Here is a 10965-nt window from a genome sequence, read left to right on the forward strand (position 1 = left end):
TTTTTATAGTTTGACGAAACGCACCTTCCTAAGTGGGAGGATGTCGTCAAAATTCCTCACTGCGATATTTCATGATTACTTAAAAATTCATAGCATAGCATTTTTTGCTAATTATGAAAGTTGTAAATTTATAATCATTTCCTTTCATAAGGACTGCACCATTACCCATTTTTACTTATTCCTTATTAAATTCAGCTTCAACTACCTGATTTTGAGTCTGAGGTAGCTTTGTATTGGTTCTACTACCATGGAAGTGGTATGTTTCAAAGTACCATCTGGAGCAATCGATTAGATTTAAATGAGAGCAGGAAATACAGTATCAGTTGTACTGTCTTCTCACTTGGAGTACAAACCACAAAAACCCAAACAACCATTTCTTTAGTGATAAAAATACAATTCTTTTGTGAGCATGGACACGATACATGGAATCTGTTTCTTTGCATGAAAAGTAGAGTCCAAGGAAAAGGACTCGAATTCTGTCGCCACCTTTCGGTTAACCCGGGTAAGAATGTGCATGAACTCAAGCTTGTGAGCGTACAGTTTCAGCATAGCACAAAGTGATTGGATGAACCAGGAGCCATCCTTTGAATTTCGCCAGGAATAGTAACCTAGAAGGCCAAATACAACCAAGATACCATGAATATCTCATTTTAGTTGGTTCTATAGATTATTATATAATCAGAAAGGTAAAAATAAGCATAAACTTCCATAGGTTTTATTAGCCAAAAGAACAGAAAATTACACCTTTGGTTCTGGAGAGATGATGCTGTAGGGAAGAAAATGTGTGGTATGCATACACCTCTGCTTTCAGCAGAAAAAGAGAATCGTGGACGGACACCACCACTAAACTACTGAAAGTCTTACTCTCTGGGCTCCCCTTCCAATGGCAAGAATGGTCAACATGCAGAAGATAAGAAGATGCAAAAACAAACATAAATAGGAAGGACCATTATGAGTTGCATGGTGTTTCAATCAGATGCCATCTTATTTTAATACTGATTTAGCCAAGAAATAAATTGCTTTGAGTGTCCTGTCTACAGGGCATCTGAATGAAGTATAACAAACACATTGCAGGGTATTCAAAAAGTCCCGAAGAGAAAATAGCATATTTATTGTACTTTTTTTCAGATTAACTATTAGATTCATTGCTTTTAACTTAGTAGTACTTCGCCCACGAAGATGACTAGAGAATAATTTAAACCAGATTGGGCATATTTAAAAATATTAACACTGTTTAAAAATACATTTAACTTTAAGCTTCTAAACTCTCCGACATTCTGAGTTAGCTGTATAAGTAAATAGCTGTATGATCAACAAATATTTATTTTTAAGATGGTATGCAACACAACTGCAAAAAAGTAGAGGTTAATGGCATATTCATATGTCATTTTTAACTTCTATTCTCTCTTACATTAGTCACGTCTTTATGCTTTTTATTTCCTATCTTCCAAAGAATTCCTGAAAAACACACCTCTCTTCTACTCTGTGGCCATATAGTATACTATCTGGTATTAAGTCCATGGATGACATTGTGTTAGTCTACTCTTATATATGCATATTTTTTAGCCAAACTTATGGCTAATGACAACTTTTTGAGATTCCTCTGTGATTAAGGTACTCTAAAATACAGACAAGTTAGCTATTCTTTACAGATATCAAAATCTTGACAGTCTCTGGAACATACTCATGATCATTTAATTCTACAATTAGTCACACTGTAATTCATTTAAAATCTACAGGTAACAGTATGTGTAACTATCTTACCAGGTGCTGTGGAGTACGCATACAAGAAGTCAGCCTCAACTGGTATTTTCTGACACGCCATGTCATCATCGATACTGCTATCTGTCTCAATGCCACAGTCCAGTTCAGTACCTCGGCAGGCCTGGACATTATAAAATAAAGATTTATTTTTAAAAATATGTGTATGCAACACACATAATTTATTTCTAAGACATGGGAGGGCTGTGTAAAAATGGATGTTAATTATGCTGAGTCTTTTCAATATAAGTCTAAAATTAAAATTTACTCCATATCTAAGTGGTGGTTTAAATGAATAAAAAAGTAACAACGGTTCATTAGCCTCAGGAAGAAAAGTAAATCCTTTGGGTTATTTACAACAAAGTATATTACTCCCTGATTAATCCTCAAATAACCAAATTGCTCAATTACACATTACCTGAATAATGAAAAGTTTGGGTTTTCCAGTTAGACTTCTACAATAATCCCCTCTGAAGAAACTTGTTATTTTTTTCAGATCAACAGGTCCATTTGTCCCAAAAATTATTCCTTCTTCACCATGGCTTAGAAGCACACAAACAAAACTGCTCCTTTTGCTATGATCTTCTTTAGAAACTGGAAAGATATTTACAAATAAGAAGAAACCCAACTTTATTTAACGAGTTCAGATACACTGTATGGGAATAATATGAAGAAACTGAGAACAGATCATCTAGACCCAACCTGGGGCAAAGCCACACACCTCAAACCATTTTAAGGAGCTGGCATAAACAACTTTTTTTTACTTCTTACTAAAATATGTAAGATTAGGATTGTGTACAGTATAATTCCATAATTCTCACACTTCATTATATGTACAAATACAGCTAGATCATAACATAAAATCAGACAATGAAAGTCGATGGTAATTATTTCTTACCATTGCGCATCAATTCCACAATTTCTTCACGTGTAAGATCGTTCTTATTTCTGACTTCGTATTTCAAGTTCATGAATGTTTCCCTGAGGTTTGCTGCATCTACATCTGTACCTGACCGAGATGACATTCCTTGAAACAGAAAGAATTACTTTTAATTGCACTTCAACAGAAGAAAAACTTCTTTGAAACGAAATCAACTATTAGGCAATTCACAAAATCCACAACAAATTCTTTCCTTTAAATGCCCAGGAAAGTCTAATTGTTTTGATCATGAGAACACAAAATCTCTTTAGTTTCTTAGCTTATGAGACATTTCATAATATAAGCTGTATCAGTGTCACAGCCACGAGGCGATCTTGCACAGCTGCTTAGACAGTGAAAAACAGAAACTTATATGCCTAACAGGGGTCTGAATAAATTATGATTTATTTATATAATGGGATACTATGTTGTCATTTTTGTAGATAAAATTTTGCCAACAAATGGTCATCGTTTTACAAAAAACAGAAAACAACATGATCCTGTTGTTAAGAAAAAATTATATATGCAATATATACCCACATCTCACACACTCAGAGGAAAGGCATTTCTTTGATTCTAACTTCCTAACGATTTTAAGATAGTATTACTATTTTCATATTATCTTTCCAGGGAAAAAATCCAAACGTTAATACTGTTCATCAGGCATCCTGCTATGGGTAATCTCCTTTAAATCCTTCCAACCACCACGAGACAGTTATCACCGCCGGCTTCTTTTGTACAGATGTGAGACATGACAACCAGTCCACAGTAACAAAGCCGGTGTTGGGGCTGTACCCAGGGCTCCTGGGCTTCCTACCAATCCTCTACAGCACCTTTCACATTAATGTACAGGGTGACTGTACGATGTGCTAGATTTCAAAATGCCAAAATGTTGGTGCGAAACACACCACAGAATTGAGTAAATTCGATACGTGTGAAGGCTGTGTACAAAAAGTCTAAATATATCTCCAAAATATTACTTATCTCTGGGTGGTGTGATTATGAGAGATTTTCATTTTTCTCTTTTTGCCTATTTGTAATTTCTATTAAGGGCATACATTGTTTTTATCAAATTAAAATGAGATCATCAAGGTTTTGTCATTGGAAAGGCTGAGGACACCACGCGGCTGTGACGAGGTTTGTGGGCTGCACAGAACAGAAAACACTGGGCTGCCCGAGATGCTGCGGGAACCTGGCCTTCAAGCTTCAAGCGAGGAAAGGAGCTACTGCAGGTAACATCCAGACTACCAGTCTAAATATTTGGGGGGCAGGTGCTGATGGAATGACATGCTTTTTCTTTTTCTTTTTAAAATAAAAATAGGTTCGACAGTGCAAAATTCTATAGGAAGAGGGCATCACAACCGGCAATGTGAGGCGGAATATCTATAAGTAAAATTAGAAAATTCATAAAGCAAAAATAAACAAGGTTTTTTAAATTTAATGCTTGAAGGTGGTATCTCAACTTACAGTCAAAAGAGATAAAAATGGTGCCATTGAGAGACCCATTTTCAACGATTCTCTCCTCACTCCTTGTAACTAACCTAACACTAAATTCTGCTTGTCTTCTCGGTGTAATCTGGCTTTCTTCCATCGTCACACCATTCTGGCAGGGAGTGCCCTAAATTAGATCTACTTGCATCTAGTTTCTCTAATTAAAAATTAATTCTGATATGAGTAATATGCCAATTCAAAGAATTATCACAGCATCAACTTAAAAATGAAAAACAGGGAAACAGTTAAAATGTCCATTCAAATGGTAAATTATGCAAACTAAATGAATAGTATTTATATTTAGGGCTTGCAGTATTATATAACCATTATAATAACAGATATGAAAATTATACAGCTACATGAAAAAATGCCATAAGTGGAACGAACAGGATACAATATTGCTTCCATGTTACAAATAAAATCAAGCTTTAAAAAAAACTGTCAAGAAAAAGTATCAAGTAATACACCAAAATGTTAATTAGCTTTCTGGGGACTGTGAAGGATTTTATCTTCTATATTTTCTAAAAAATCTCTAAAATACAGTATTAGATTCACACTGTACACAGTACAGAGGCTGAAAAGGGGATCTGACAGTCAGGCCACGGTGAATTTGGGGAGTAGTTTTGGTGGTAGAGACAGAAAACAGAGAAGGACAGATTCAAGAGAGAACGGGGAGGCTGGGCATGGTGGCTCACGCCTGTAATCCTAGCACTCTGGGAGGCCGAGGCTGGCGGATTGTTTGAGCTCAGGAGTTCAAGACCAGCCTGAGCAAGAGCGAGACCCCGTCTCTACTAAAAATAGAAAGAAATCAGCTGGACAACTAAAAATATATAGAAAAAATTAGCCAGGCATGGTGGCACATGCCTGTAGTCCCAGCTACTCGGGAGGCTGAGGCAGAAGGATTGCTTGAGCCCAGGAGTTTGAGGTTGCTGTGAGCTAGGCTGTGTCTCAAAAAAAAAAAAAAAAAAAAAAAAGAGGGAATGGGGAAAAGGGAAAACGGCCAGCTTAAACTACATGTATTCAAAATTGAGGAAGGAAAGAGAGAAATAGCAGAGGAATTGGGTAGAAGCAGGGTAAGAGACAGGTCTCTTTGAGATGAGGAGTCCCTGTCAGCTTTGCAGGGTAAGAGGAAAAAGGCGACGGAGACATGAAGATAAAGGAAGCAAAGCAGAGCAGAAGGTGGAATAAGAGACCAAGCTTTGAAGTCAGGCAGAACAACGCTCCGATCCCAGCTCTGCAGCTACACTGCCTGCACAAGGTTTTTAGCCTCTCGGAGTCTAACAGGAGTTACTTTCCCGGCTGTTGTAAAAATGAAATGAGACAGTATCTGTGATTGTGATGTGCCTCGCAGTCCTACCACTTACTATCTGGTGAGAACCTTCCACTGGGATAAAAGAGGGGGCAGGAGGGTAAAGCAGCAGGGGTTACAGAGAAGCAGGGCAGAGGAGGCCCAGCACAGGGACAGGAGGCCAGCTGCTGGGAGGAGGAGACTGAACTGGGTAGAGGAGCTTAGAGTTCGCGTGGTATTGTAGGACCCATGGAGTCCTGCCCTATGTCTGCCTCAGGCTGCTCTGTGTCCTGGCTTACTGTCTAATCACACATCAATACTGCTTTTTATATTATATCAAATGTATTAATACATGGCAAAAATATTTGAAAAGGATCAAAAATTATGTAAGATACATACCAGTGCTTTTATGAAAGTTCTTATTATTAATTATTATACATAAACCCATTTCAGGATAATCCATTTTGTAGCTGTTATCCAAGGACATTCCGGAGTCCATTGATTTGCTTCCATGGATGATCTTACTGTTTGGAAATCAAATAATAGTGCACAAAGGCAGAAATGACCAACCCTTCCGTTTACATTAATACAACGTCTATAACTCACAAGAACAGTTGACATTTGTTAAGTGTTATGTACTTTGTGCTACAAGCCTTTCCTCATTTAAATTTCACAGCAACACATTTTACAGATGAGGAAGTGGCCTGCCATGAGGCTAGTAATATGCTGAAGGTTATGCAGATATCGTGTTGGAGCCCAGGAGGAAGGCAAGCATCTGGTGGATTTCACAGTTCAGCCTTTTAATGTCTACGTTTTATGTTTTCTTCTAAATTTTAGTAAAATTTCATCAAGTATCTTTTACAATTTAAAAATTTCTTATAACTTTGTGAAATATTTTATTCTTTGAGGTAAGAATAAAATCTAAAAAATTATCCTGAAATGACAGGAAATCAACAAAATGCAAATATAAAAAGTCACTTATCCTAAAACCTCTACTATCTAGACCAGGGATCAGTAAACTTTTTCTTTAAGGCCCAAATATTAAATATTTTAGGCTTGCACATCACCCTGTCTCTGTTGCAGCTACTCAATTCAGCTGTTGAAACTAGCCCAGGACAATATGTAAACGAACAGGTGTGGCCGTATTCTAACGAAACTTGACAAGAACAAACCACAAGCCTGACCTCTGATCTAGACCAAGAATCAGGAAAAAATATGTCTAGGAACAGCCAAACACTGATACTTAAAGTTCATGTACTAATGCACTTAACTTTAGAATATTTCACATTATACACAATTCCAAAAATATTGCTGGAAGAAGATTAAAAGTAGTATACTAAAGGAGTCAAGGTCAGCAAAGAGCTATTACATTTAGTTAGAGGTGAAGAATCCCAACTTTTACAGAGAAATCCAAAACCTTGAAAGTTGAGTGACTTGATCTTCTGGTCATACAGATAAACTCTCTAAAATGGGACTGCATTTCAAAAGTTTAATGTTTAGAAAAACTGCTTTGCTAAACATTATGAAATCTTTATTGGTAACTTTTTAATAATATTGCTGTAATACTCTTGCTTAGTAATAAAATTAGTTTGTAATTCTCAGGGCAGTCCAGAATAATGTTACTGGGTCTTAGAAACAGACTTCTAGAATTAAAAGTATCACAAGAGATCCCAAATGAATAATAACAGACAGGAATTAAATGAAGAGTGTTTGAATTTTATCTTCTTCCTTTCCCCATCTGCTAGTCATTAGAAGCATTAATAAGCAGAATATTCCAAAAAGGAAGATAAGAAAAAAACAACAGGTAAAAGATAACCCATAGCCAGTCAATTCTTCTCTAGACTGAAAATTGCCATTACACGTTAGTCTTAAAACCTCATAAACAGGATCCTGCAGTATGGGCTTTATAATTTAAAAAAAAAAACAAAACAAAAACCCATAAACTGGAGGTCAAAAAACTAAAATACTGAACCCGAACAAAAAACCTCTAAACCTACAGTGATGTGGGAAGGTACAGAGCACCAGACTTGTGAGTTCCGCCTCTGTGGCATTCCTCTGGTTCCAGGACGAGGTTTCCAACTGTGGGTCTTTCCCTTCATCCTCCCCATTTTAAAAATGAGGTTGAGAGAGGATAAGTTCATCTAAGTAAAGCTACGCAATTGTCTGAGGCAGGAAGTCCGCTTGGTCTCCCTTGCTGGAGAGCCCGTATCCTTTTTGCTTTCCCATTCCTCAAAGCTTGCTATACTTCACACGCCCACTTTTCTCTGACTATACAGGATTCTATTTAAATACTCACGTTTCCGAATTTTTAATAGATTTTGAATCCACTGAGTTTTCAGTATTCTCCATGGATACTTTTATTAACTAGAATATAAATAAAATGGAAGTTAATAAAAAAAAATCAGTCGTAAAACCACTGCATTATATTAATTATCCCACGGATTATATCTCCAAATTAATAACCCAGTTTCACCTCTACTATTAAAGATTTCTTTGAGTCAGATCTGGGGAAAAGGATCCTTTGCAATAGCACATACAATGTAGCTAGAATCTCTAATAGAGCTATAAATTACCTATATTGAATTACGTAAAGTACACAGATGGGAAATGTGTAGCTTCATGAATTTTTATATTTGTATGCCCTCACTGGATCAAGATAGATTCCCAAGAGATACAGTACCAAAAATCCCAAACTTCCATATAATCTTTACTCTTAAACTGGGTTTTGGAATCCCAACTGTCATTTAGGGTAGTGGAATGACCTAGTAAACCTAGAAGTAAAAACCACAGTTTCTGCTTTCATTCTTCTATCAAACAATCATATCTTACACAGTGCACCAATCCTTATAAGCAAAGCAACTACCACTCATTGGGCACTTAATATATACTAAGTACTTTGCTAGGCTCTCATCTGTAACCTTCCCAGTAATTCTAAAAGTCAGGAAACCCAGATTCTAGTGGTTAAGTGACTTTGTCAGCAGTCACAAGCTAAGCGATGAGCTCCTTCTCCCCCCACTCTGCTATACAGCCTCCAAAGAAGCCAGCTCCTTCTACCTGGCTTCTGGAGTTCTGCCAGGTATTCTCTGGCTTTCCAGAAGCAAAGGTATTTCCCATGGTAATCCACGTGCCTAAATAAAGAAGATAGAAAAACAAGAACAAACACAAAACAAAAAACAAGAATAAAAAAATCTTTTTTTTGGGTAGGAACCGGGTATCGCTATGTTGCCCAGGCTGGTCTCAAACTCCTGGCCTCAGAATGCTGGCAGGTGTGAGCCACTGCGCCCAGCCTTAATTTTAATTTTTAAAATTGTGGTAAAACATACATAAAATTTACCATTTTAACCATTTTTTAAAGTGTACAGTATAGTGGCATTGAGTACGGTCACACTGTTGTGATCCATCCCCGGAATTTTTTATCTTCCTAAACTGACACTCGATTCCAAGGGCCCCCTTTTCAAAGTCTCTTGGAAAACATAATCTCTCCCTTTCTCAAAGCTAGGTTCCTTCCTCCCTTCTCCCCCAGTGTTGAGTGCAGCTATGACAGGGAAAGAAAACGGAGAAGAGTTAAGTGTCACCATTTCAATTTAATCAAAGAGGGGAGTATTATACTTTCTCCTACACCCCATCATGTTTTGCATTTCTATAAAAAGCTCCCTGCTTTTCTACCATCCTACTTCCTGTAGGCTTTCAGAAAACCAAGGGAGGATGTGAGCACAGTTGGGATGAATCATCTTTTAGTTAGTAAGCAAATATTTACACACTTTGTGCAGGTACCATTCTAGGCACCAGGACAGAGTGGAAGACAAGACAAAGTTCCTACCTTAAGAAAGTGTTCACTCTAGAGAGGAGAATAATTTCACAGTAGTCCTCGCTTATCAGGAGGTATAGAATCCAGGATCCCCAGTGGATGCCTGAAACCTCAGATAGTACTGAACCCTATGCGAACCCTGTATATACTATGTTTCTCCTTATACATACATAACTGTGAAAAAGTTTAATTTACAAATTAGGCACAAAGACATTAACAACAATAAAGGTTACTTGAACATAAGCATTGGGATGCTTCCACAGTTGATTTGATAACCAAGATGGCTACTAAGTGACTGACAGGCAGGCAGAGTGCACAGTGTGAAGATGCTGGCCAAGGGGATGATTCGTGTCCCTGGTGCGATGGAGCGCAATGCGCATGAAGCTACTCAGAATGTTGTGTAATTTAAAGCTTATGAATTCTTCATTTCTAGAATTTTCCATTTAATATTTTTGGACCACAGTTGACCGTGGGTAACTGAAACCGAGGAAAGTGAAACTGTGGATGGGGGTACGGACTACTGTAGATTAACAGTAAGATTTCAGATGCTGGCAGGGGCTACAAAGAAAATAAAATAGGGTAAAGTAATAAACTGGGAGTGTGGGCTGCTTTAGCTAAAGTGGTCAGGGAAGTCATCGCCGAGGTGACATTTACACTGAGATCTCAATGACACAGAGGCTGCCACCTGAGGCTGACCTTGCGGGGAAGGACTAGCAAGGACAAAGGCCCTGGAAGAGCTTGGTGTACTCACGAAGAGAAAGCAGCCCAGTTCCGCTAGTGCAGGGTGAAAGAAGGGAAGCAGTGAAAGGAGACGACACAGGAAGGGCAAGGCCAAATAAGGTCTTGGGAGATGAGAGGAACTTTGATTCTGTTCTAACTGCAAGGAGAACCATGGCACATTTTAAGCAGAAGAGGGAGAGCATGCTTTGGAAAGACTACTCTGGCTGCCGAGTGCAGAATCAACTGTAGGAGGCCAGAATGGAAGCACACAGGCTAATGAGAAGCTTTTTGGAATAGTCCAGACAGAGATGATAGCTTGAACTACAGTGGATGTAGGGAGTCTGGAACTCGGTAAAGATCGGGCTGGAGATACACTGGGGGCTCCCTGGTATTTAGGTCTGTTACAGGAATCAAAGCCAGGAAGAGACTAAAGAGAAGTGGGTGAAACAGGAGAAAGCAGGTAAATGCAGAAGTCTCTCCAAGGAGAGCGAGTCCAAGCTTCTAAAATCTTGCTAAGAGGCCAATTTAGATAAGGAAAGAAAATCACAGGCTTTGTCAAGAACATCACTGGTATAGGGGGGACTATCAGGAGTAATTGTCCAAGACTTGGAAATGGGCAAAAAAAATTACAGTGTGCACAGCAGGCATTATCTAGAACACTGGTCCTCAACCTTTTTGGCACCAGGGGCCATTTTTGTGGAAGACAATTTTTCCACGGATGCACATTAATTACATTTATTGTGTATTTTATATCTATTATTATTACACTGTAATATATAATGAAATAATTATACAGGCTGGGTACAGTGGCTCACGCCTGTAATCCTAGCACTCTCGGAGGCTGAGGCGGGAGGATAGCTTGAGGTCAGAAGTTCAAGACCAGCCTGAGCAAGAGCGAGATCCTGTCTCTACTAAAAATAGAAAAATTAGCCAGGTGTGGTGGCTCACGCCTATAACCCCAGCACTTTGGGAGGCTAG

The 10965-nt window shown here is 38.2% G+C and overlaps 1 protein-coding gene across 1 annotated transcript; it reads right to left on the reverse strand.

Moving 5' to 3' along the window:
* Positions 1–377: 377 nt before the first annotated feature.
* On the reverse strand, positions 378–8536 carry CASP3 (caspase 3, apoptosis-related cysteine peptidase). The gene is made up of 7 exons (XM_012644029.1): positions 8514–8536; positions 7756–7823; positions 5859–5983; positions 2660–2788; positions 2180–2355; positions 1765–1885; positions 378–608 (listed from the first exon to the last, which is right to left on the reverse strand). Exons 2-7 carry the CDS (start codon positions 7806–7808, stop codon positions 379–381), a joined length of 834 nt encoding a protein of 277 aa, XP_012499483.1. The 5' UTR covers positions 7809–7823; positions 8514–8536; the 3' UTR covers position 378.
* Positions 8537–10965: the final 2429 nt, after the last annotated feature.

This window comes from Propithecus coquereli, unplaced genomic scaffold (genome assembly GCF_000956105.1).
Source record: "Propithecus coquereli isolate 6110/MARCELLA unplaced genomic scaffold, Pcoq_1.0 Scaffold203, whole genome shotgun sequence".
NCBI classification, from domain to species: Eukaryota; Metazoa; Chordata; class Mammalia; order Primates; family Indriidae; genus Propithecus; species Propithecus coquereli.